At 41.9% G+C, this 26,397-nt stretch overlaps 10 protein-coding genes across 10 annotated transcripts; 7 read left to right on the forward strand and 3 right to left on the reverse strand. All coding sequences in view use genetic code 12, as the record gives it.

Moving 5' to 3' along the window:
• Window positions 1–151: 151 nt before the first annotated feature.
• DBP8 (ATP-dependent RNA helicase) lies at window positions 152–1,690 on the forward strand. Its single transcript, XM_064917105.1, has one exon. The coding sequence runs from the start codon at window positions 223–225 to the stop codon at window positions 1,564–1,566; it is 1,344 nt and encodes a 447-aa protein (XP_064774156.1). The 5' UTR covers window positions 152–222; the 3' UTR covers window positions 1,567–1,690.
• On the reverse strand, window positions 1,691–2,767 carry RJT20DRAFT_127860 (uncharacterized protein). The gene has a single exon (XM_064917106.1). The coding sequence runs from the start codon at window positions 2,468–2,470 to the stop codon at window positions 1,811–1,813; it is 660 nt and encodes a 219-aa protein (XP_064774157.1). The 5' UTR covers window positions 2,471–2,767; the 3' UTR covers window positions 1,691–1,810.
• An 838-nt stretch (window positions 2,768–3,605) lies between these two features.
• On the forward strand, window positions 3,606–6,099 carry BRF1 (transcription factor TFIIIB subunit). The gene has a single exon (XM_064917107.1). It carries the CDS (start codon window positions 3,899–3,901, stop codon window positions 5,696–5,698), a length of 1,800 nt encoding a protein of 599 aa, XP_064774158.1. The 5' UTR covers window positions 3,606–3,898; the 3' UTR covers window positions 5,699–6,099.
• Window positions 6,100–6,382: 283 nt separating this feature from the next.
• On the forward strand, window positions 6,383–8,931 carry SDA1 (Sda1p). The gene has a single exon (XM_064917108.1). It carries the CDS (start codon window positions 6,498–6,500, stop codon window positions 8,805–8,807), a length of 2,310 nt encoding a protein of 769 aa, XP_064774159.1. The 5' UTR covers window positions 6,383–6,497; the 3' UTR covers window positions 8,808–8,931.
• A 430-nt stretch (window positions 8,932–9,361) lies between these two features.
• HMO1 (Hmo1p) lies at window positions 9,362–10,156 on the reverse strand (the record flags this gene model as incomplete). Its single annotated transcript, XM_064920627.1, has 1 exon — window positions 9,362–10,156. One exon carries the CDS (start codon window positions 10,154–10,156, stop codon window positions 9,362–9,364), a length of 795 nt encoding a protein of 264 aa, XP_064774160.1.
• Window positions 10,157–11,889: 1,733 nt separating this feature from the next.
• Window positions 11,890–13,249, forward strand: MCT1 ([acyl-carrier-protein] S-malonyltransferase). The gene has a single exon (XM_064920055.1). It carries the CDS (start codon window positions 12,096–12,098, stop codon window positions 13,089–13,091), a length of 996 nt encoding a protein of 331 aa, XP_064774161.1. The 5' UTR covers window positions 11,890–12,095; the 3' UTR covers window positions 13,092–13,249.
• Window positions 13,250–14,610: 1,361 nt separating this feature from the next.
• Window positions 14,611–17,912, forward strand: MIS11 (trifunctional formate-tetrahydrofolate ligase/methenyltetrahydrofolate cyclohydrolase/methylenetetrahydrofolate dehydrogenase). The gene has a single exon (XM_064917109.1). The coding sequence runs from the start codon at window positions 14,740–14,742 to the stop codon at window positions 17,578–17,580; it is 2,841 nt and encodes a 946-aa protein (XP_064774162.1). The 5' UTR covers window positions 14,611–14,739; the 3' UTR covers window positions 17,581–17,912.
• Window positions 17,913–20,015: 2,103 nt separating this feature from the next.
• RJT20DRAFT_95567 (thiosulfate sulfurtransferase) lies at window positions 20,016–20,603 on the forward strand (the record flags this gene model as incomplete). The annotated part of the gene is made up of 1 exon (XM_064921584.1): window positions 20,016–20,603. The coding sequence occupies one exon, from the start codon at window positions 20,016–20,018 to the stop codon at window positions 20,601–20,603; it is 588 nt and encodes a 195-aa protein (XP_064774163.1).
• Window positions 20,604–20,968: 365 nt separating this feature from the next.
• Window positions 20,969–22,569, reverse strand: RJT20DRAFT_41624 (rRNA-processing protein). Its single transcript, XM_064920056.1, has one exon. The coding sequence runs from the start codon at window positions 22,132–22,134 to the stop codon at window positions 21,193–21,195; it is 942 nt and encodes a 313-aa protein (XP_064774164.1). The 5' UTR covers window positions 22,135–22,569; the 3' UTR covers window positions 20,969–21,192.
• Window positions 22,570–23,787: 1,218 nt separating this feature from the next.
• Window positions 23,788–25,946, forward strand: LSC2 (succinate--CoA ligase (GDP-forming) subunit beta). Its single transcript, XM_064917110.1, has 2 exons — window positions 23,788–23,979; window positions 24,555–25,946. The coding sequence occupies exons 1-2, from the start codon at window positions 23,947–23,949 to the stop codon at window positions 25,764–25,766; spliced, it is 1,245 nt and encodes a 414-aa protein (XP_064774165.1). The 5' UTR covers window positions 23,788–23,946; the 3' UTR covers window positions 25,767–25,946.
• Window positions 25,947–26,397: the final 451 nt, after the last annotated feature.

Consider the following 26,397-nt stretch of genomic DNA (forward strand, 5'->3'; position numbering starts at 1 on the left):
TGACATTCTCTTCTCTTCTTAAAAAACTAATGGCGCTGCTGCTGAATTCCGGCCACATCACGTGAAAACATCGAAACCGAATTCATATCGGTCTAAAAAAATTGCGAAGAGCATCTTAAAAGTATGAAGAGATTACTTCAGAAATCATCTAGTGGTAAGAGACATTGTAAGAGATAAAGATATCATTCCTTTTGGAAGAGGAAAAGAAAGAGATAGTGAAAAATGTCATTTGAAGACCTTGGAGTGGCGAAATGGCTCTCGGAGGCCCTTTCAGCTATGAAAATTCATAGCCCTACTGCTATTCAATCAGGATGTATACCGAAGATTCTTGCAGGCCATGATTGCATTGGAGGAGCCAAAACCGGTAGTGGTAAAACCATAGCATTTGCCGCTCCTATGCTTACCCAGTGGTCCGAAGACCCCTTTGGTATCTTTGGTTTAATCCTCACTCCAACAAGAGAGTTGGCGTTACAAATTGCCGAGCAATTCGCAGCATTGGGTGCAACTATGAATATTAAAATATGTGTTGTTGTAGGAGGTGAAGACTTTGTCAAACAGACACTCGAACTTCAGAAAAAGCCCCACTTTGTCATTGCCACACCAGGACGTTTGGCAGATCACATTTTAAACAGTGGAGAAGATACGATTTCGGGATTGAGAAGAGTCAAGTACTTGGTATTAGATGAAGCCGATAGACTTTTAAGTAATAGTTTCGGAGGGGATTTGGAGAGATGCTTCAGTGTTTTACCTCCTTCAGAAAAGAGACAAACATGCCTCTTTACTGCCACCATTACAGATGCCGTTAGAGCATTGAAAGATAAACCACAAACAAAGGGAAAGCCACCAGTATTCTTGCATGAAGTTGAAACTGTAGACCAAGTCGCTATTCCTTCTACTTTAACCGTTAACTATGTCTTTGTACCATCTTATGTCAAAGAAGCATATTTGAATAGTATCCTTCGTCTTCCTAAATATGAAAAATCCACAGCCGTCATATTCGTTAACAGAACATATACAGCAGAGGTGTTAAGAAGGACGCTCAGGAAGTTGGAGTTCAGAGTTGCTTCCTTGCATTCAGAAATGCCTCAAGGCGAGAGAACGAACTCCTTACACCGTTTCAAGGCTGGTGCAGCCAGAATATTGATCGCTACAGATGTTGCATCTAGAGGTTTGGATATACCCACTGTTGAGTTGGTAATTAACTTTGATATCCCATCAGATCCCGATGATTTTATCCACAGAGTTGGTAGAACCGCAAGAGCTGGAAGAAAAGGTGATGCCGTTTCCATCATTGCAGAGAAGGATGTGGATAGAATTCAGTCGATCGAAGAAAGAATTAACAAAAGGATGGACTTGTTGGAAGGAATAGAAGATGATGATGTCATCAAAGACTCGTTGTCGGAGACTAGTATCGCCAAGAGAGAGTCCTTGATGGATATGGATAGAGAAGGTTTTGGTGAAAAGAGAAAGATTAACAAGAGAAAGCATGGAATCGACACAGCACATGAGACTAGTGGTAAACGAGAAAAGAAGATCAAAAAGAGCAAGAAAAGTGGAAGTAGTTGATTCACGAATAAGTTATTGGATTGAACAACTGGAGAAGTTGTGAAGTCATTTGCATATATACCGTCATTATTATATTCTGATTAGATAGAATTGTATACATAAATAAAAAGTTAGCCTTTTTGATGTATCCAACTAGTAGGTCTGGCCTTACAATTGAATATGTAACTATAATTACTTTAATAAATATATTTCATTACCCATTATTTCACAGTTTTAACTGCGATTTGATCTTTGTGAGATTCCTTCATTCCTGTTCCAAGTATCCTTGTATTGTCAAACTGATACTAATTGCCATTAAGGTTATAATAACACACGTAATACAAACTACCGTGGAGAAATTGTTGAATGCATATGTCTGTATCTTGTGGTTGGCATATCTCTTGATAGTGATAAAGTAGTTTATTCCACTGAGAATGAGCGTTCCAAGTGATAGGAGTAATAATATATATGAAACAGCCATAGAGTAAGTTGAGGCGTCAAAACCACCATGATGTGGATTGGGGTCTGTTTCTTCAACACCTGATGTGTCCAACTTGAAGTTAAGAATTATGCCTAGCGCCGTGAAGAAAAGAGCAGTAGAGAATCTGATAAAGGTTAGACAAGTTCTCTCCAGCTGGAGGACATCACGGGGTTCTGATGCCGACACTTTCATTACCAAACTGTAGGGGAATCTTCCCATTAGTGACAGGTGCTCTGATACGGATGCATATATGGTATCTTCTGGCTGGTTATTGTAATGGTGATGTTGAACAATGTGAGAAGAATTGAAGGGGTTTGCAGAATCGTGTTCATTAAAGCTATGGATATTGCTTGCAGTTGGAGACGAGGGCCCATAAATCGGCCTGAATATCTTCACCTGGTCTTCGATGTCATTTATATCATTTATATTATTAATGTCTGTCATCGTTATGAATGGAACTCAGCTTCAGCGGTTGTGTAAACAAGTGAAGAAAGAACAGTGGTTGTACTAATCGGTGTGATAATTTGCAGTATTTGGTACCACAGTTTCTTCTCGTCATTTAGCGAGTCTGGGGAGAGAGTCGTGCGGGAAACGTAGAGATTAGTGAGGAGATAAATTCATGGTGAGGGTTAGTTGTGGGTGAGTGTGGTACTTGAGTGGGGCGTAAGTTAGTATTGAATTTGTTAGTATGAGTTTGTTAGTATGAGTTTGTTAGTATGAGTTTGTTAGTATGAGTTTATTGACTATGTTAGTGCTACTATGTTACTATGAGTGTGATTGCGTTATAGCTACTGCGCATAGTCTGATCTGGTTGTAAGAGAAAGTGTATATGCAGCAGGATAAAGAACATACAGAACAGGCAGAACTCATAAAACATACACAATATATACATGGAGCACATATAGAACAAAAGAACACATGGTACGGAGCATACAGAGACATCCATAGTTTCATAATTTGCTCTGCTGTGATTTCCCAAAATGGGTCTTTTGTCTTCTTTTCTATCTATCTGATATTTACATGGAGTGTCGATTGCGAAACAGATCTAGTCGGGAGGAGAATACTGGCTTCCCACTAGTTTCTCATTCCTGACTGATTCTGAAGGAACCGTTCCTTGCACCCATGAGCACAAGAACTTCAGTATCTCGCAATGATTTCTTTTCGCACAACTCCTCACTACTTGTCGTTATTTCTCCTCTCTATTTCTCACTAACAGCATAAAAGCTGTAATTTTCTCTACCATACATGTAATCCATTTAAGTAACAGCACTATCAGGTGTGAACATCCACGTCCATCACACCTATCTGCTTGCACAGAAATATCCACAGAAACTCCCAAGAAACTCTTACAAGACCTCAAATACTCACTCACATTACTCATAATACTCATTATACTACTCACAATCACATCATTCTCACCACATCTTCATAACCCCAACTTTACCAATTTCAACTACATACATATTCAAATATATATACATACATATATTTATCCTCACCGCACTTCTCACTTCCCCTGGTCCCACTAATTCTCTCTGGCCTGCCTGCCTCACTACTTCTCACTAATTCCTGACGATCTCTTTGTTTGTTTCCCTGCTCATTTTTTTTAGGGCCAAAATTTATTTCTGTTTATTTACAACCAAAGAAGCCCCAGCTTTCAGATCTAAATATAATACACAGTTTCTAGAAAGAGTATCGCTAAAGACGTTAGAAACTGCTTTACCCACACTAATCCAAGATATAATCAAATTAAAACTACAGTTTTCCCCAAAAAAACCGTCGACTTACAACCTCCCATATCAATTTTTATACAATCATTACATGTACTTATAGTCATACCACAACGAAAACCAATACCCAGAAATCCCCACAATGAGTGTCAGAGTCCAGAAGCCAAGGGCTTGCAGGAACTGCAAAAACACCCACTTCACGCGAGACCGGTTCACTGCCGCTGGTGATATCTCTTGTTCCCGCTGTGGTACAGTTCTTGAAGAAAACCCCATCGTCAGTGAAGTCCAGTTCGGAGAATCATCGTCTGGTGCGGCCATGGTCCAAGGTGCCATGGTAGGAGCTGACCAGGCAAGAGCTACCTACGGTGGTAGACAAAATGCCATGGAAAGTAGAGAACAAACGCTTTCTAATGGTAAAAGAAAGATAAGAAGAATAGCGGGGGCCTTGAAAATACCAGACTATATTGCAGATGCCGCTGGTGAGTGGTTCAAGTTGGCGTTGACCCAGAATTTCGTTCAGGGTAGAAGATCTCAAAATGTGCTAGCAGCTTGCTTGTACGTAGCATGTAGAAAAGAGAAGACACACCATATGTTGATAGACTTCAGTTCTCGTTTACAAATTTCAGTGTATTCTCTCGGAGCGACATTCTTGAAGATGGTCAAAGCATTGCTGATAATGAATTTACCGCTTGCAGACCCATCCATATTTATTCAACACTTTGCTGAGAAGTTGGACTTCAAGGAGAAAAATACAAAGGTTGTCAAGGACGCTGTCAAGTTGGCCCAGAGAATGTCCAGCGATTGGATACATGCGGGTAGAAGACCTGCTGGTATCGCTGGAGCATGCGTATTGTTAGCAGCTAGAATGAATAATTTCAGAAGAACCCATGCCGAAATTGTGGCCGTTGCACACGTTGCTGAAGAGACTTTGCAGAGACGTTTGAATGAATTTAAGAAGACAGGATCGGGTCAATTATCAGTCCAGCTGTTCCGAGAAACTGACTTGGCTACCCTGGCAGACCCTCCATCTTTCCTGAAGAATCGTGCCCTCGAAGGAAAATTGATAAAAGAGTTGAAGAATAAGGAAGAAACCTTGAGGAGATTCAGAGCTTATGCTGCAAATGACGAACTCACTCCAACGGGGGCAGGAGGTGATAAATTGTCAACGAGCATACAAATAAAACAGTCTGCAAGTCAACAACAATCTGACTTCGAGCGCTCCAATGTGACTGGTGATGGTGATTCTATGGACCTGTCAGAAAACAATTATGGTGTAAGAGATGGGAGAATGTCACACAACGAGCAAGCCGAAAAGGACAACTTATTGAAGACAATTTTGAGGGATTGTAATGTTAGTGTTGAATCGATTACCGAGGAATTAGAGAGGATTATCAACAGGAAGAAAGTTGCATTAGAGGGTGCATTGTACCTTACACCAGCTGAGAGGAAAAACATAAAGGATGAGGAGGAGAAAATGAGAATAGATAAACCTCGTAATCTCGTAAAGAACTTACCCAAGACCAGTGACATCTTGGCTAAAGTATCATCATCAGTAGAGTTGACGCTGGATGATGACGACGACATTGTGTTAGAAAGTAAATTAGAGGATGCCGAAGTTGCTATTAAGGAAAGAATATGGACAGGAATGAACCACGACTTCATGGTTGCACAAGAGAGAAAGAGATTGAAACAAGAAGCCGATGAATTAACAGGTAACACTTCTGGAACAAGCCGTAGAAAGCGTGCTAAGACCACTGATTCGGATGTTGTGCGGGAGTTCCCTGGTTTGAATGAAACGTTAACCGAGATGGGAGTTGACGAGTCTGGCGAGCCATTAACTGCGGCTGACAGTGCGAGAATGATGTTACAAAAGAAATCATTCTCAAGAAAGATCAACTACGGAACCCTAGACGACTTGCTCTCCCGGACAACAATGGAATAAGGAACTCATTATACATAAGCTAGACATAGGGAAAAATTTTGTGAACTAATATAATGTATATATGATGTAAATTAGTAATAGAATATAATGTTAGTGCCATCTTAAAAGAAAGTCTAGCCTGAAGACAAACCCATAGTTTTAGTATATCAATGTTGCTGCGAAACGAATTTTACATATACTAGCATTGAGGAAAATGAAGAACTTTTTCCAAAAATACTAAATCTACTCGTATCTTTCGAAGTGCTTTGAAGAACCCTATCAAAAGCCTGGCTAAATTCCACTCTCCGAATAACGCAATCATTGCATCTTTGTCTCCCATGGCAGCCTTATCATTCCTGTCATACCATTATCACATTTATGACATCGAATTACTGCGAAATGCACATTGTTACACTAACAACAACAAATACATAAAATAACCCAATACATTACACCCAAAAAGTTAAATCTAATAATCCAATATTCTCCACACATCTAAAACCACCTATCCCAACACTATTACAAACTCTAACTCACTTCTCAACCCTTTACCTCCTATTTCCTACACTAGCCATATCAGTTCTACCTAAAACCATTGATTGCAAAATCGTACTATATGCACGCTCATCTCCAAACTGTTGCAACGATGAGCTAAAAAAAAAATATTTCGGATTTCAATAAATTTATTAAGCGCTTAAGGAAAGATAGTAGTCTCTATTGAAGTGTAGCATTTGTTGATTAGACGTGAACTAGGTCGAAAGAATTGTTCTCGTGGAATTTGTGAATCTACTGATACTACTTACAGAAAATATAGAAAGAAATGGGTAAAAAGAGAAGAGCTGCTATCTTGCCTACCAACATCATTCTACTCCAGAATGTTGTTCGTAGAGACCCAGAGTCATACCATGAGGAGTTTCTCCAGCAGTACTCCCATTACGAGTCACTCAGAGATATCTTCCTCATGAACCCATCGGTTGCCGACAAAGCCACAGAGTTTGCTGATCTTATTGGGTTCGTTTCTGCCGTTTGTACATGTTATCCAAAGGAAACAGCCAACTTTCCAGACGAGTTGAAGAGCATCTTATTGAATAACCACAGGGACCTCTCACCGGATTTGAGAGAGAAAATTATTCAGTGCTTGACCATGTTGCGTAATAAGGACATTATCACGGCTGAATCGTTGATCCAGACACTTTTCCCACTTTTAACTGCATATTCTGCTGCTAACTCTACAAGTGGACAGCATGTAAAACAGTTGAGACATCAGATTTACAGTACTTTGATTGCACTTCTCAAATCCGTGAATACTGGAGCCAAGAACCAGAAAATCAACAGATCGACTCAAGCTCTTCTTTTCAATTTACTTGAACAAAGAGATAGCCAGGGTCTTTGGGCTACAAAGCTCACCAGAGAGTTATGGAGAAGAGGTATTTGGGATGATTCTAGAACCGTTGAAATCATGACACAAGCAGCATTACATCCAGATTCTAAAGTCGCCGTAGCAGGTGCTAAGTTCTTCCTTGGAGCTGATAAAGAGAGAGAGGAGAACTTTGAGGATAATTCATCCGATGAAGATGGATTTGACATGAGTTCCTTGAAGCATAAGATGACTATCAACAAGAAAACTTCAAAGAGAAGTAAGAAGTTGGAACAAGCCGCTAAGGCAGTGAAAAAGAAGAATAGTGCTAAGCATTCTGCTACATACTTGAATTTCTCCGCCATCCATTTGTTGAGAGACCCTCAAGGATTTGCTGAGAACCTTTTCGTAAACCAACTTTCTAGTAAAAACTCGTCCCGTTTTGACTTGGACCAAAAGATTATGTTTATGAATTTGATCTCTCGTTTAATCGGTACCCATAAGTTGACAGTGTTAGGTATCTACACCTTCTTCTTGAAATACTTGACTCCAAAGCAACGTAATGTGACTCAAGTTATGGCTGCTGCTGCCCAGGCATCTCACGATTTGGTTCCTCCAGAGTCCATCTCTGTTGTTATCCGTAAAATTGCTGACGAATTCGTTAGTGATGGTGTAGCCGCCGAGGTTGCCTCTGCTGGTATTAACACGATCAGAGAGATCTTGTCCAGAGCGCCATTGGCTATTGAAGCTCCATTATTACAGGATTTGACTGAATACAAGGGTTCCAAGTCCAAGGCTGTTATGATGGCTGCTAGATCTTTGATCACATTGTACAGAGAAGTCGCTCCAGAAATGTTGTTGAAGAAAGACAGAGGTAAGAATGCTAGTATGGAATTACAACACGGTGAGAGATCTGGATTACCTCGTTTCGGTGTTGAAGGTACCAATGTCACTTCCATCCCAGGTCTTGAGTTGTTAGCTCAATGGAGAAAGGAGCAAGGATTAGCAGACCAAGACGGAGAAGATGACGATGCTAACTGGGAGGTTGAAGAAGATGACAACGCAAGTGACATTGAAGGAGATTGGGTAACTGTTGATTCTGATAAGGAATACAATGTTACTGATTCTGAGGACGAAGCCGAGGAAGACGAGGAGAACAACGAAGATAATAAGACTCATATCGAGAACACCGAAGAAATAGAACAAGGTGATGAAGAAGTATCCGATTTGGACTTATCTTCTGACGAAGAAGACGAAGACGCTGAAGTTGATGAGGAAGAGGCTGCCAGACCAACTAAGAAGGCCAAGATTTCTACCAAGGCTGCCAAAGAAGAAGAAAAGAGGGATGCTGCTAAAGAAGCTGAGAAAGCCATGGCTGAATTCTTGTCCAGTAGAATCTTGACACCAGCCGATTTTGCCAAGATGGAGGAGTTACGTACACAAGCCGGTGTCGACAAGATCATGGGTGTTACCCAGACCAACGAAGAAGTTGTCGACTCCACTACATTGGTGGGTAAGGTCAAGTACAAGCAATTGCGTGAAGAAAAGATTGCTGCTGCCAGAGAGGGTAAGGATGACAGAGAGAAATTTGGATCTAGAAAGGGTAAGAGAGATCAGCCACACTCCACCACAAACAGGGAGAAGGCCAGAAAGAAGAATTTCGTCATGATGATTCACAAGAGATCCGTCCAGGGTAAGCTGAAAATGTCTTTAAGGGACAGACAGAAGGTTTTGCGTGCACACATCGATAAACAGAAGAAGAAGGGACATTAGTTTGAGAAGAGGAGATGATATACTCACGTATATAGAAGAATTTGCCATATATCATATCAGCTGGTTGTTTCAGTTGAGTTCATTCAGCATTTGTATACTAGTTCAATAAAAGATAGAACAGGGTAGCCTTAAATGTAGTACAACTTAAAAAATGGTAATGGGCCTCGCTCAGTAAGATAAAGGTATACCGGTATACAGATTTTTTGCACCCATTTTGAAACAGAATTGTACATTAACTAGAACTTTAGCAATAATAATAATACACTAAGTGATAAATAAACAGGGACTCGCGGCGATTACATCTCAATGGCTCGCACCTTTGACCACAATAGCAGACATGGACATCGGGGCTGCAAGCTACAGCGAACTGAAGGCTTTCGTATCATAACTAACACCAGAGTTGTGAAATGGAACAAGAACAGGAAAAGCATCGGGCCAAATAGGCTATAATATACAGAAGAAGTAAAATGGACGAGGACGAAAGTGAGTGATGTTTCTTTACCACATTATCAGATTTGGTCATACGCCCTAATTTCACACGTATCCTCTTAAGCTTAAGCTGGGATCTTTTTAGCCTTCTTCTCCGACTTCTTGTCGGACTTTTCGGACTTTCTCTTCTTCTCCTTCTTCTTAGGAGCTTCGGCAGATGGCAATGCTGGGAGATCACCTGCAACAGCTTCAAGAGCTTGCACTACTTCTGGAATAGAGCCCTCATCAGCCTTGACGAGTTCCTTGGAAAGCTTGTACTTTTCCTTTTCCTTTTGGTAGTTGTTCAACTCCTTAGAGTACTTGTTCTTCCATGGTTCCTTCTCGAGAGGAGTAAGAGATTCCCACTTCTGCTTGACAATTTCGTTCATGTCGATAGCGGACAATGCTGGTAAGCCCTTTCTTTCTCTTTCTTCCTTGATCAGCTTACGAGTAGCAAATGAAAAGGCAAAGTAGATGGTCAATGGTTTCTTTGGAGCATCTGGGTCCTTTTCAACCTTCTTCTTCTTTGGCTTAGGCTTGTCGGCACCAGTAACAGCCTTAGTCACAGCACCACTGGACTTGGTAGCTGCGGCAGCAGCAGCGGTGGCAGCAGCAATGGTAGCCTCGTCGACGCCTGGAACGATGATGTCGTCGTCGACTTTATTGTTGGCGGATCCATTAATGATGGCCTTGGTAGCATCAGTAGCATAAGCTACCGACTTGAGGGTTTCACTCAATTGGTTCAAGGAGTTGACATCACCATCTTCATTGGCGGCTCTGTAGAAGTTGACGGTAGCAGCGGCAGCGTCTTGAGCAGCCTTGGACAACTCGAAGAGAGAAGCGACAAGGGAGTCCTTGGCAGTTTTGAATGATTCAGACATCACTGTTGTGTTGTTGATTATGGTAGCAGTTGGTGATAGTTGAAGGGTTATGTTTACTAACGTGGCAAAGTTGGAGCAAACGTGATGTAGCGGGCGAATTGGGGCAAACAGACCAGAACACGACGAATTGATGTTGTTGGAGGTGTTGGTGGGCAGTACACTGTTGGTGTTGTCAGAGGTCGTAGCGAGACTTGTAGTGACAGTGAGAACTTTGTGTGGAACGGTGGTGGTGGTGGTGGTGGTACCGTTGGAAGTAAGGAAAAAGAACGTCGGTAGGGGGAAATCGAGGGAACAGAATGGGGCGAGGTTAGGGAGGAATGAGGATTTTGTCCAGTGGGAATTAGTGGATACCGGAGAAAATTGTGGGAGAAAGAAAGGAGGATCGCGAGGAGGGGATGAGTGTTGAGGGCGGTGCGACAGAGGGCGTGTGAAGGATGGAATTTGGCAGCATTTGGGTGGTCTGGGTGAATTTTTTCGTGACGCCGAGGAATGTGGTAGGGGGAGCCGGCAGAGGGTGTGGGTGAGTGAGAGACAAAGTGACAAAGCGAGGGAATTAGCGAGAGATCGCAGAAAAAAGCGGGCCACACGGTGTCCCAAAGAGGAATCATGTTTACCGGTGGGATTTACGCGAAGAATATTGTGATGTGAGTGGTTGGTGTCACTGGCGCGAGACAGACACGCGCAGAAATGCAAGGAAAGGAATGGGGTTACTTGGGTTTTACCGCTGGTGGTACCGAGAGTGCAGCTAATTCCATCCATGAGCGATATATAGATATACAGTAAAAGCTCGTGTGGTGACAGGGATCAGACATGATAATGGGAGGAGAGGAATGGAGGGTTTTATGCACTCCATTAAAGTAACGACAGTACTAAGTACTGTGGATGGATTTATATTTTGTTGAAGTTGTGTCCGTAAGAAGAACCAGTAAAATAGCTGATTAAAGCGTGTTTGCTTAAGGTGAGTTTAGGATATTTTCCACTTCGTATTTGGAAATTTTACCGTGAAAGTTAGACTTTGTTTCGGTATTGATATAGTACGATTTTTCTCTGTTCACCACGGATTGAACGCAAATATTGCCAGAGCTTAGTAACAGTAAATACCGATTTAGGGGGGTCTCTAGCGCCTGTTGTCCGTAGCCAGCTTCCTGCAGGAGCCGATCTTTCGCTAAGTTGAGATGGAGATTAGAGAATACAGTTACAGGGAGCAGACCCCCACTCCTACCAGTTCGTCGTAAAAGCTAAATACTTCAGTATTGAGCGAAAAATGGAATGATTACTTCTTTGCATTGTGACTTTGTGCTAGCGACTTATAACCTCACCAGCAACAACACACTCGTTCTTTGTTCGAACTTCTGTAGAACTGAATGGCGCACTGGTGGGTCAGTAATTTCTGCTCTTTTATCGCCCCACGCGAAAAATCAACACATCTCAGAATCTTCAACCGCCCTGGTTCCTGAACTCCAAACTAACAAGGGACTCTATTGCGCCATTTCCAACACCGAAACTACGTCGAATATCCATTATTAGTTCCATACTAGTATATGTTTACTCACTATTTGATCGCCATCTGCAACAATACATGGTTGTGGGGGATCACTTTTGTTGTAGCATATCTTCATTTGTTGTTGACATCTCTTCCCTGCGTTCTCTCTCTCTCACTATAATCTCACTATGAGGTTAAAAGCTATTCTGTACTGTATAAAAATCATATCTTTTCATCGTTCTACCCCTAAGCTCTCGTGAGATAGTTCTCTATCCTCTATGATGGGATCTCCACAAACGCTGTAACACGCCAATGTAATCAATTAGCGAGAACTCTCCACGAGTCTGACAAACTCTTTGTCGCAAAAAATAGAGAGAGGCTCATCTCATCATCATCATCATCATCATCACCATCATCACTACCACCTGCTACTCTGCCTTAACCAAATACAAGCCGATGTCGTCGAGAATCTTCATTCGTTGTATACATCGTAAGAACTCTACTTATGCGCTTGCCCTTCCTGGCCAGGGAATTATCCGCAATGGTTTCTTGACTCCGTACAAAAAATTCGAAGACCACTATCGCCAACACTTGGAAGCAGTAGACGAAGCCCTAGGGGAGAAGTTTACCACTAATTTGTATAATGAGTCGCCGGACTTTTCTAAGACTTGGTTGTTGCGGACTTCAAATGCCCAGCCGGCAATTCTTTTGACTACATATATTATTCTTGATATAATTAAACGTGAGTTCTACGTCGATCTTGTCAGTAATGCCAAATTCCTTCTTGGTCATTCGTTGGGCGAATATACCTCATTGTTACTTTCAGGGATCATTGATTTGCCCACTGCAGTCAAAGTAGTTCGCAAAAGAGGGCAATTGATGGAAGATCTAGTAGCCAACGGTCCGAAATATGGGATGCTGGCATTGATGTTCAAGCCACCGTCATTTGACTCCGTTGTAGAACAAGCACAAAAGGCAGGGATACTTGCCAACATCAATTCTCGTCAACAAGTGGTGATTTCTGGTGAGGTCGATGTGCTACAAAATTTTGTTACCTCAGTGAATAGTACTTCCAAGGTGATCTTGCGGTCTATTCCGCTTCCAGTAACTATTGCATTCCACAATGAAATTCTTAAACAGATAGTACCGGATTTACGATCCGAGATCTATAGCCACAAAGTCAGAGAACAAATGGTTCCAATAGTATCAAATTTGACAGGGGAAGCAACATATGACCATGATACTACGATTTCGCGGACTTTAGAAGCTAATTACAGACCTGTTCAATGGGTCAAGTCCCTTGAGTTTCTTATAGCAAACGGCATAACAACTGTGGTCAATGTTGGTCCAGGAGACGTTCTCCAGGGTCTCAATGGTAAATTTAAAGTGGAAAATATTGGACTAGATACACCGGAGTCGTTCAGTGTACTTAAAGAGAAGAAATTTATATAGAGAATACTGTAATCGTGTAGACACCATCGAGAGAAATTGTACAGTGCACCATGAGGTAAATCATGTAAATAGGAATATGTAATATATATACTCTTGTACAGAGAAGAAGGGCTACCTGTCTTGAAATTAAATTGTAAAGGAACAAGTCGAATTGAATATAAAGAACCACCTGCGTAGAATAACAATACAAATCGTATCGTACTTCATTACACTAACACTCCCAAAGAGACTGCAAAATAGAACGTCTAATGGAACAATTCATCGCTCTCACAAATACTCCCTTATCTTAGGAAGACACCAGAAAAGAAGATACCGGAAACAGATAACGACGAGCTGCTGCTGCAATTATGTACGACATATGCAACAAAGAGAGAATATATAAGTTAGGGACGGAACCGATGTACACTTGACGACAAATATTTTCCCATAGGTACTGTTTCAAGCAAGTCTCACTATGCTAGGGAGACGAAGATTCTCAATAGCGACCAACAGCCAGAACCCACAGCCCAGAATCCAGAATCCACAACCAAAAATCGTTTACAGTTGGAATGCTACTGTCCCAAATAACCAAACAAGTAGAAACCAATGCGTGCATTCAACAATATAGAATAAAACTATTCAAAGGGAGGCCCAACGGAGAACAACCGCTAGGGGAATGGAGAATGCTAACTTCTTTCTAAGCGATAAAATCACCGTACTCATTGTTAGTACCACTCCTAGTAATCACTAGGATCCATCTCACTACGCAAATTTGGGGCATCTTCTCACTGATAAGCAGGTTCTCAAGCTTTGCGAATGTTGTCATACGAACTTCTGTCACTATGTACTGACGTAAAATATGACGTACCAATTTTTTGTGACACAGGGGAAAAAATATTGCATACACAATGAACACTCATAGTGTTCCAAACTTACTATTAAAACATCATAACCCATACAGTACAAGACAAGGTAACATACACATTCCCACTAAAGTTTACAAACTAACAAGATACAAGAATGAACAAATACAACCTCACATCCAGGTACAATCAATACAATCAACAAATACACACACCAACACATATACTCACACATACATATAATGCACAGAACACAAATACATTCACCAAAAATATCTCATCCAAAACAGCAGCACAAAATCAATTGTTATCGAGATCAAATATAATATCATTTAATATCATATAATAAACACCTCATCTCATCACATCACATCTCATTATCCAGTCCATATTTCTCTCTAAATACATATTGATCCTTTCACCGGTCATTGCCTACTCGTCACCTATTCATCACGACCTCTCACCGCTTCGTGATCTATCTCCACACATGACTCTGTCCAATCTTCACCTACTCATCTATAGCTTACTCAATAGCTTACTCAATAGCATACTCTCTAACGCTTTCACCCATCACCATCACACACCACCCACCGCACTGAACGTAACTCCTCCCTGCGACTCCGTCTCCCCGAGTCAAAAATAATAACCGCGCTCTGAAAAATTTCCATGTTTCGATTATTCACGTTTCGATTTTTCAGTTGAAATCTGTGATTTCAGTGTTATCAGTTGACGGATATCTTTTCTTTCTTTGTTTGTTTCTACTTCGTAAAACGTCCGATTTAATACCCAGACGTCCCTAGAACACCATGGTTGCCCAAATCATCGACGGAAAGGCCATTGCCCAACAGCTTCGCGCCCAGATCCACGATGAAATCGCTCTTATCCAAGCTAAGCACAGCGAGTTCAAGCCTAGCTTGACCATCATCCAAGTCGGCGAAAGACCTGATTCGTCAACTTACGTTCGTATGAAGCTCAAGGCCGCCGAGGAAGCTTCTATTGGCTGCAACATCATCCGTTTGCCAGAAACTATCACCGAGTTCGAGCTCTTGAACGAGATTCAAAAATTGAACAACTCGTTGGATGTCGACGGTATTTTGGTTCAATTGCCATTACCAGCCCACATCGACGAATCTAAGGTTACCAGCGCCGTATTGGCAGACAAGGATGTCGACGGATTTGGTCCCTTCAACGTTGGAGAGCTCTCCAAGAAGGGCGGTGAACCATTATTCTTGCCTTGCACTCCTAAGGGTATCATGCACTTGTTGGTTAAATCTGGTGTTACCATCGAAGGTGCCAATGCCGTTGTCCTCGGCCGTTCCGACATTGTAGGAAAGCCAATTGCTAGACTTTTGACAAAGGCCAATGCTACTGTATCGACTCTTCACTCCAAAACCCCACAATCTCAAATCGAACTCTTCTTATCTCAAGCTGATATCGTCATTGCTGCAATTGGTCAACCTCAGTTCATCAAAGGTGCCTGGATCAAGGAAGGTGCCGTTGTTATTGACGTTGGTACCAACTTCATCCCAGATGCTTCTAAGAAATCCGGCTCCCGCATGGTAGGAGATGTTGAATTTGAAGCTGCTTCGCATAGAGCCTCTTTGATCACTCCAGTTCCAGGCGGCGTTGGTCCAATGACCGTTGCAACTCTCTTGGAAAACGTCATCTTAGCTGCCAAGAGACACTACGCTAAGAACAATGAAACCCCAAAGTTCACCGAGCCTTTAAAGTTGCACTTGCAAAAGCCCGTTCCTTCAGACTATGAAATCTCCAGAGCGCAACAGCCAAAGAAGATCACTCAAGTCGCTAAAGAGGCTGGAATCTTGGATAGTGAATTAGAGCCATTTGGATCCTACAAGGCCAAGGTTTCCTTGGATCTTTTGAAACGTTTGAACAACAAGGTCAATGGTAAGTACGTTCTTGTCACAGGTATTACACCAACCCCATTGGGAGAAGGTAAGTCTACCACTACCGTTGGTTTGGCCCAAGCTCTTGGTGCCCACTTGAAAAAGAACGTGTTCGCCAACGTCAGACAGCCATCAATGGGTCCTACCTTTGGTATTAAGGGTGGTGCCGCCGGTGGAGGTTACTCTCAAGTCATTCCTATGGATGAATTCAACATGCACGTTACTGGTGACATCCATGCTATTACCATGGCTAACAACTTGTTGGCTGCTGCCATTGATACCAGAATGTTCCATGAAAGCACCCAAAAGGATGGCCCTCTTTATAAGAGACTTGTGCCAGCCAAGAAGGGTGTTAGAAAGTTCACCCCTTCTATGCTCAGAAGATTGAAGAAGCTTGGAATCGACAAGACTGACCCAGACTCGCTTACCCCAGAAGAAATCACTGCTTTTGCTCGTTTGGACATTGACCCTGAGTCAATCACCTGGAGAAGAGTCGTCGACTGTAACGACAGATTCCTTAGAGGTATCACTATTGGTCAAGCTCCAACAGAAAAGGGCTTCACCAGAGAGACCGGTTTTGATATCACCGTCGCTTCTGAATGTATGGCCATCTTAGCTTTGGCCAACTCCTTAGAAGACATGAGAGAAAGACTCGGAAAGATGGTCATTGGTTCTAACAGAAGCGGTGTTCCTATTACTGCTGAAGACATCGGTGCTGCCGGTGCTTTAACTGCCTTGTTAAAGGATGCCATTAAGCCTAACATCATGCAAACCTTGGAGGGAACTCCAGTATTCGTTCACGCCGGTCCTTTCGCCAACATCTCCATTGGTGCATCATCCATTTTGGCTGACAAGATGGCTCTTAAATTGGCCGGTACTTCTCCAGATTTAACTGCTGAAGAGAGAGCCGAACAAGAAGGTTATGTTGTCACAGAGGCTGGTTTCGACTTCACTATGGGTGGTGAGCGTTTCATCAACATTAAGTGTCGTTCATCAGGATTGGTTCCAGATGTAATCGTTATTGTGGCCACTGTCCGTGCCCTCAAGGTCCATGGTGGTGGACCAGAAGTCAAGGCTGGTGCTCCATTGGCTGCTGAATACACTCAAGAGAACACTGAGTTATTGAGAGTCGGATGTTCCAACTTGGCCAAGCACATTGCTAACGCCAGAACTTACGGTTTGCCAGTTGTTGTTGCCATCAACAAGATGTCTTCTGACTCCGACAAGGAACATGAAATCATCAGAGAAGAAGCATTGAAGGCTGGTGCTGTTGATGCCATCGTTTCCAACCATTGGGAAGAAGGTGGACAAGGTGCTGTTGATTTGGCTGAGGGAGTCATTAAGGCTGCCAACTCTGACGACAAGAACTTCCACTTCTTGTACGATACTGCTCCTTCTATCGAGGAGAAAATCAGCACCATTGCTAAGGAAATGTACGGTGCTGGAGAAGTTGAATTCTTGCCAGAAGCACAGAAGAAGATTGATTTGTACGCAAAGCAAGGATTTGGTAACTTGCCAATCTGTATTGCCAAGACTCAGTACTCTTTGTCTCACGATGCTGCATTGAAGGGTGTCCCAACCGGTTTCAAGTTCCCAATAAGAGATGTTAGAGCCTCAATTGGTGCTGGTTACTTGTATGCTTTGGCCGCCGAGATCCAAACAATTCCAGGTTTGCCAACTCACTGTGGTTTCATGAACGTGGAGGTCAACGAGGATGGTGAAATTGATGGTTTGTTCTAAGCTCATTGTCGCTAATGTTTTCTATTCTTTTTCTTGATAATTATCAAGTTCAACACTTATGATGATCACGACACATATAAAATACCAGGGTTATGAGGGACAATCAACATTGTTTTCCTCACTCTGGTTCTATTACACGATACATTTATTTCTATTTCACATGCTGAACGTCGGGAGAGTCATTCTTATATTGACTGGTAAAAGTTTTGTTAATCCGGTGTTCAGTTTTTCCAGTTAGATTGATTTTATACTTATACATAATAAAGGTTTCAACACGTCAATTGGGTTGTAGATGCAAAGAGGGTAGAAGGGCCAAATCCTTTATATTATAACACATACCAAGGAATATGTACTTTCAGGAATCATGCCTTAATCGTAGTCGGATTTCTGTGTGTGGTAGAGTGTATTTGTGAAGTGCGTTAGTTTTATAGTAGATTATCTCGTATATATAGTGACAAGCACAGCTGATAAAGACCAGCTTTTATCACTGACTACTGAAATGAGATTGATTGAATCAAAATGACTTTATGTGCTTACCAAACAGCAAAGAACCCAAAATACATTCTAAGGTTCAATGTATACACGATCTGTATCAAAATCTCAGCTCAATACTGCTCTTCTCAGAATCTCACTTTAGGAGAAAGGCGCACACTTTTACTACGAATTCTGTAAAATTTATATTCAAAGAGTTACTTTGGGTTTCTAACAACAATGAGGCAAGGCTGTCGATGACTCTATTGTTTGAAATCATTTCAGGGTTCTTTTCATCTTACTATTTTGAAAAATGACATGAGAAGGAAAAATGGCATAACAGGGAAATTAGTCCTCGTTTTGCAGCAATTGAGTTGTGCAGGACTTCGAATAGACATATATAGGACCAAGACGTCAATTGCTTGATTCCAACATTCCCTAATTGCCGTATCATCTTTAGGTCCTAGAAACTTTATTTAGCAAATTTCATCGACGTTATGCCAAATCGGCCGGCTGCGAAATGTGCATCTGTAGTTAATAACTTTGATAGAAAATGGCATAAAAGTGTCATCTTTCAGTTGCAATGAGTTTATGCCATTTGGACATGTACACTGGCTATCTACTTCCCATTATCTCGGAGCTCAAAGAAGGAAAAGTTTGATATTGACTTTGGGTGTTGAAATTGACTGTATTATTGATCTAGCAGAAGAACGACTTAATAGTACTGAATTCACAATTTTACTGCAAAAAGATGAAGTAATCAAATGAAAAATAACGAAGAGAGCCAGGCTTGTTTCGCGATTGGCACGATATTTAGATTTTAGTATAGATTTAGATTCTAGTACTATTATATGCGTAGTCTTAACTAACTTGTCAACATAGTACCATAGCATTACTACTACATAATATACAATCCGCCACATATTCTTTCAGCCGCTATATTCCTCCACAACCACAACTATCATAACTATAAATATTGTTTTTCACCATGGAATTTCCCCCATTAATATTTACAATCCACATATATGTGGCCATCAGTCATTAATATATACATAATGTAAATCTGTATGATTTAAGGGACATAACTAGCCATTCTCATGACATACTCTCTCATTATGAAAGAATGGTTGCGACTTCTCTACACAAAAAGACACACGCACAGACACACACACAAAATTTACACTCACCCTCTCACTCTCACTCTCAGGCTCAGTCTCTCACTCTCAGGCTCTCAGTCTCTCATTCTCTCTCTTCGCTCCCTCTCTCTTCACTCTCGTTACTTTCCACATTTTCTTTAACTTCACTTCCTCTCTCACTGTCATAACTTTCTCTCTATTTTTTTATGAGTTCCTCTCTTTCTTGAACATCGTCGCTCTCTTTAATTCCTCACTCTCTTTAACTTCGTCACTCTCCCTGTCTTCAAATCTCTCCCTCTCTCTTCACTCTCTTCACTCTCACTCTTCCTCTCGCTCACATTCTCTCACAGTAACGAAGAGAAAAAAACATTTCTGCCATAACTCTCAACTCTCAACTCTCAACTCTTTCACTAACTCATTCTCACACCCATACCGCAGCACCGTTCCCCTCCACTCTCACTACTGCACACATTACCCGCCAACAAAATCTTCAAATTCACACAACCGAATTTTTACCGCTTTGTCTCTTATCATTTACGCCCATCTGGTTATTTATTCGTGGTGTGTTCCTGTTCTTGGTGTGTATCAGTATCGCAAAAAGTCTCCAGTCGGTCACAAATCGTCATAGAATCGTGTTGAAACACTGAACCGACTCTTTTCCCGTCATATCCTCCGAATTGCTGCTCCTTTGTGCTAGTAATTACCTGTGAGATCACCCGTTCATCCTATCTTTGGTCATCGGCATAAACCAGCGAGTTCGTCTTTTCAATCGACTCCTCCACTCATCCAATTGGCTCATAGCCCTCATCCGTGCATTCTCCTTTCGCAATGTACTCTCTCAGAGCTGTTCAGCATAAGGCTTCAGGCCGTCTCGCTCTCAGAGCATCCTCCATCGCCCTCAGACAATACTCGGCTGTTGTTCGCCAAGCAACTGTGAAGCCGGCTGTTTCCAAAAGTCTTTTGGTGTCGAGAAACCCAGTTGCTTCTTTCTTCAACAACTACAGAGCATACTCCGTTCTCTCCTCGTCGCCGCAAGCCAAATTGTACGACTACAAGCTCGTCAAGGAAATTGCAACCAACCCAGAGCAACACCCAGACAGCGTATTGATCGATGTCAGAGAACCAGTCGAGTACAACGACGGCCACATCCCAGGCGCTATTAATATTCCATTCAAATCGTCTCCAGGTGCCTTGGACTTGTCCGCAGAAGAATTCTCCGAAAACTTCGGCTTCGAGAAGCCTCCTCAAGACAAAGAATTAGTCTTCTACTGTCTTGGTGGTGTCAGAAGCTCTGCTGCAGAAGAATTGGCCAATACCTTTGGTTACAAGAAGAGAGGTAACTACGTTGGCTCTTGGGAAGACTGGGTGGCCAACGAGACTGCTGCTGAGGCTGCAGCAAAGCATCCTCAAGCTTAAGCGGGTTCAAATTGATTTGAGTATGCCGAGAAACTTGTTGCGAAAGCAGGTTTCTTAGTATCTGCAAGTTATTGACAGCCATTTTTCCGTTGATAGAATTGTGGGACTTAATGACTTGTTCTATAAGTCCCTCGTTAAACATGTTGCACAAGCAAGTTTAATGGCTCCACTTCACAAGCAATACTCTCTTCCGCCTTTCTTGTTAAGATAGTCATCAGTCTTAGATCCTTTCTAAGCGATCCAGGTACTTTCTCCTTATCCTGTCCATAGTTGCCCATATATAGCTTTTTATCATTTACCATTGTTCGTCACAGTTGTCATTATTGTTTAATTCATAATATTTTAGATTCTTTGAACGTACACAAGTTAATCATAATTTATAAGTTGAGCTATACAGTTGCGATAGGTTCTCCAGCTGGAAGTGTACGAATCATAACTCTTGTAAGAATATCTCTATGATCTCTTTTGAATTTCTATAATATTTGTATATGGTATGAAATGAACGACTAATATACACGATATACATAATGAAATGTACATATAATGCTGATAATAATGGTTGACTGCTTTGTAAGCGTTGGCACGTTGCCTAATGCTGTGGATGATTGAACTCCAATTGTCTGAACTCCTTTCCCAATCTCTTCTTTCTCTTTCTTTCCATAACCTTTTCTCTCTGTGATGCTTTCATGGTATCGAATTTTGCTTTTTGGATTAACTTTCTCTTCTCACTCTTCTTTAAGAAGTAAGGGTTGCTCTGAGTTCCCTCTTTGAAACTTTTCATTTGGTTTCTCTTATGATCTGCCAATATTTTGGTTTCCAAGTCTCTATTCTTCATGGTATCTAATCTGGATTTCAAGGATTGTAATTGCATCTGTATATCTTCTCTGTCTCTTTCTGAGAGCATTTGTGAGGACTTTTTATCCTTTAAGACAGATTCCATATTCTTTATTTCACTTTGTCTGTATTCGTCCAAAAATGCGTAATCTCTTCTAGTCTTCTGCAAGTCTGCCCTACCATAAGCTGGGTCGAAACGAATATCAGTATATAATGTGCTCTCCCTCAGAGACTTTAATCCAGGGATCTCCCTTATCCTAGAAACTGGCCTTTTGGACGACGATTCCGAAGGTGCGTGCTTATTTTTCTTCTTAAGTTCTCTATTCCTGTTACCTCCCTTTGGGTTTGGCTTTGAGTTTCTTGAGGAGGACGATTCTTTGGGAGGTACATCACTGTCACTATCGCTTTCAGAGTCATCTTCGGATCTTTCCTCCGAAAGTTCATGCCTTTTCTGACTTTTACTTTTCTTAGCACCTTTACCATTTCTCGAGCTTTTGGCCAAAATTTTGTTTTGAGCTGAGTTCAAGGCTCCGAAGGAGATGCTGGATAACCCATCATCATCGTCTTCATCGCTTTTCGCATTATTGTCATCGCGGGATTTATTCAATGAATATGAGATGTCATCGTCTGAAAAATCATCCGCGTCATCTTCATATGACGGTCTGAGAGTTTTGCTCTTTGCCTTGTACGAAACCATTTTAAACAACTAGCTAATTGCCCTTCTATAACATAAATACTCAACAATTTAACATTTTTCATTATCGTAAATATTTTTTGTTTTGTGTCAGGAACAAGTTTGCTTTTGTGTCATAATATATTCCACAGATCATTGGAGTGCATGTAATATCACTCTTCTGGTAGCGCCGAGACTGTTTTGAATCTGCACGTAACACTATTGTTATACAAGGTAATTATGCGACAATCGGTGCAAAATTCTATTTTTCAGAGGAGAGGAGCGGTTTTATGCCGACTTCTCGGGATAGATAGGAACCATATTTCAAATGGAGATGAGCTGCTAGTGGAGATGGGCAAAAAATGATGTGTGAAATGTATGGATATAGAGGATAAGATACTGAGAGAATTTAATACAGTGAAGTTTGTGGTTTGGTGTTTCGACTAATTTATGGGTCAATCCCATTCCAATATGGTGCACTAGACATCATTTGGTTATTTGGTATAATAATTCTTAGCATTAACCGTTCTTGTATAGCTCGATAACCTCTTTGTAAACTGTTGCTTATTTTCTATGTCGACTGCCGTCTATTTCCTCTCGCTACCTTAAATACTATTCGGTGCACGCCCGGAAAATGTCGCTAACCTCATCCACGGAACAATACCAGTCCGGGACGGTATTTGCAGTTTGTCGTTGAGCGTGCCACGCCAAAAAGTGCCCTAATTAAGAATTGTTGGACCACAGGGGGCCCACGCAGGCAGGAAGTTCACCGTGTAGTAGAGAGAGCCACAGAGTCGACCTGGGATAAACTGGAGAGATTCTGAGTTTGACAGTATGAGCAGAGTTTCGTAAATTTGAGGGATAGACGGATCAATTGTCTTCCTGATTGGTTAAATTACCGAATGGAGGTCCAAAAGTAAACGTCATCTACGATTATTGGTAGGTTCCTGGGGCTCTTCGTATTTGAGGAGGAGATGACATGTAACCGCAAAATGCAATCATTTTGTCTCGTTAGCGAGAAATGTCTCGTAGAATAGCGAGAACTCGTACCATGAACCATAACAGTCATCAACACCAATAACAAGACGACCACCAGCATAGCACCATAAAACTTGTACTAATTATCATTAGGTCATTTTGATAAAATTTGCATCTCCCCGGACTTTTTTGCAACCTCAGCCAACCCCATACATTTTTATGACTCTTTTTCTATTCCGTGACGATAACCGTATCTTGATATCTATCTTGCCTTGTCTATGTATCCGTTGCGTAGCCACCAGTGCCTAAACCCAAATTCTCCCCACCTCCCCATAATATAGAACTCTCACTTTCACTCTCACTCTCACTAATATACTCTACCACAAGCTCCCATCTCGACCCCAGTGGCCGGCCCCCAAAAAAATCTATCTTCTCACACACTCCCTCTCCTTCAATCTCTCACTAAAAAAGTCTCCCATACTCCCATCCTCACATCCTCTCACTAAACAAACTCCCAATTCACAACCACAAAATCTCTCCACCCTCTCCCCGGTGCAACCCTGTCCGAGCGACTCTCCAACCTCTCTCACTACCCACGTCTCATCCACCCAATACCACCCAATCCTCTTCGGCTCTACCGGTCCCCATGCAGGATTCCCCTTGTGCCTCTTGCACCACTTCCGTCTTTGTGTAATTTACCTTGGAATGGCGCACTTGTTTCTTTGAGCGTTTAATTTCAACCACGAAAGTTTACAGCCAACTTTAAACCACTGTCTTCTTTGGTTCTTTGTTCATCCAACAGCACAAACCAGACATCCGTCGAACTACTAGTCCCGTTCAGTGAACACAGCCGCAATCATGTTGTCTAGATCCTTTGCTCGTGCTTCCAGAGTATGTATTTTGAAAGATTGAATCGGTGAATCGAAGAAGCCGCCGTGGACAACCGTGGTTGGAAACAGAATGTGATTTGGAATGAAAAACACGTTCTAGATGGAGAAACCAACGCTTGACCAGTAGAAGGGTACTTGGACTGTCTAGATGGTCGTTTATTTCATCGAATTGGCCGGTCTATATCAAATATTCCATCAATCACGTTGAGATGTCGTGTTTCCAGCAACCAACAGGGCACTCAATTTAGTGAAAATGGACGTTTCTTGTTTGAAATGGACTCCTTTGTATCACTGAGGAAGTATATCTTGCTCAATGAACAGGTAAAAGTTGTTTTCATCATATATGATTGCCATTGTTATTCTCGAAGTCAATTCATGAATCTGTGAATATTCGAAATTTCCAACGAAAACGGTAATGATCTATGGACAATTGATCTATAGAGAATCTACTGTATCATTTATGTATGGAATTATAGTATCTCGTCACTGTGCCTTTTCCTAGCTAAATCGCCGCTTCTCCCCTCGTTCAATTACCAGTCACCAATTCCCAATTAGCATATACTAACATCTCTTTAGGCTATTGCTCAACAGAAGAGATTCTTATCTTTACACGAATACCGTTCCGCCGCCTTATTGGAACAATACGGTGTCGGTGTCCCAAGAGGTATCGCCGCTACCACCGCCGAAGGTGCCTACGAGGCTGCCAAGAAGTTGGGTACCAACGAATTGGTCATCAAGGCTCAAGCTTTGACCGGTGGTCGTGGTAAGGGTCACTTCGACTCTGGTCTTCAAGGTGGTGTCAAGTTGATCTCCACCCCAGAAGAAGCCAGAGACTTGGCTTCCCAAATGTTGGGTCACAAGTTGATCACTAAGCAAACCGGTGCTGCCGGTAAGGAAACCACTGCCGTCTACATCGTTGAGAGAAGAGACGCCAGAACTGAGGCTTACCTTGCTATCTTGAACGACAGAGCTTCTCAAACTCCAATCATTGTCGCCTCCTCTCAAGGTGGTATGGACATTGAGGGTGTCGCCGAAGAGAACCCAGATGCCATTAAGACCTTCAAGGTTGACTTGAAGGAGGGTGTTACCGACAAGTTGGCTACTGAGGTTGCCTCTGTTTTAGGTTACACCGACGAGGCCATCCCAGAAGCCGCTAAGACCATCCAAAACTTGTACAAAGTCTTCGAGGAACGTGACTGTACCCAAGTTGAAATCAACCCATTGTCTGAGACCCCAGACCACAAGGTCTTGGCTATGGATGCCAAGTTAGGTTTCGATGACAATGCTTCTTTCCGTCAAGAAGAAGTCTTCTCCTGGAGAGACCCAACTCAAGAGGACCCAGAAGAAGTTGAGGCCTCCAAGTACGGCTTGAACTTTATCAAGTTGGACGGTAACATCGCTAATATCGTCAACGGTGCTGGTTTGGCTATGGCTACCATGGATATCATCAAGTTGTACGGTGGTGCTCCAGCTAACTTCTTGGACTGTGGTGGTACTGCTACCCCGGAGACCATTGAGAAGGCTTTCGGTTTGATTTTGTCCGATAAGCAAGTCAACGGTATCTTCGTTAACATTTTCGGTGGTATTGTCAGATGTGACTACGTTGCTGAAGGTTTGATTGCTGCTGCCAAGACCTTCAAGTTGGAGATCCCAGTTGTTGTCAGATTACAAGGTACCAACATGGCCCAAGCCAAGGAATTGATTGACAAGTCTGGCTTGAAGTTGTTCGCTTTCGAGGAATTGGACGCCGCTGCTGAGAAGATTGTTGAATTGGCTCCAAAGGCTTAGATAGTCCATTAAAGTATTGAATAGAAGATATTAAAGTTATTTAGCGACGACCTATTCGTCCGGGCATCCGGGCAATAAACATATATGTATAAAGATAGTGTAGTGAATTTTTTACAGTTTCCTCTGGAGTCAGTTGCGAGTTGATGGAAGTTTGCAATTTTTTGAGTATCTAGAAATGGGTGCAAAATATTGGAACCATATATTACTGTGTCTGTGTGGGTATTGACTAAGACACTATCTCTGTTTTACATATTAAGCGAACTTTGTAGTGTGGGAAACAGCCAAAATAGCATTTTGCATCCCAATCCCATATTGTGGTGTTGTCAATGGCATTTCCTTTTATTTTTGTCTTATTAGAGTACCCCATTTACGTACTACCAAGCAAACGAATATACAATAATCTCACTTATTCCTGATGGAGCAGCATAATTTAGTTTAGCTTATATTTCCTTATCAACACTTTGAAATCTAGTAGCCCATAGATTATAAGAAAAAACAAAGGCAAACACCTTCAGGCCAAAGAGGACAAATAACATACTACTATCCCATCTTGATCCCATAACAAATGTCTATCTCAACAAAACAGTTCTACTCTCATTATCTTTCTTACCCCCTTTTTTTGCAACCCCCA

Source organism: Scheffersomyces xylosifermentans, assembly GCF_036884685.1.
Source record: "Scheffersomyces xylosifermentans strain CBS 12540 chromosome Unknown RJT20scaffold_4, whole genome shotgun sequence".
Taxonomy (NCBI): Eukaryota; Fungi; Ascomycota; class Pichiomycetes; order Serinales; family Debaryomycetaceae; genus Scheffersomyces; species Scheffersomyces xylosifermentans.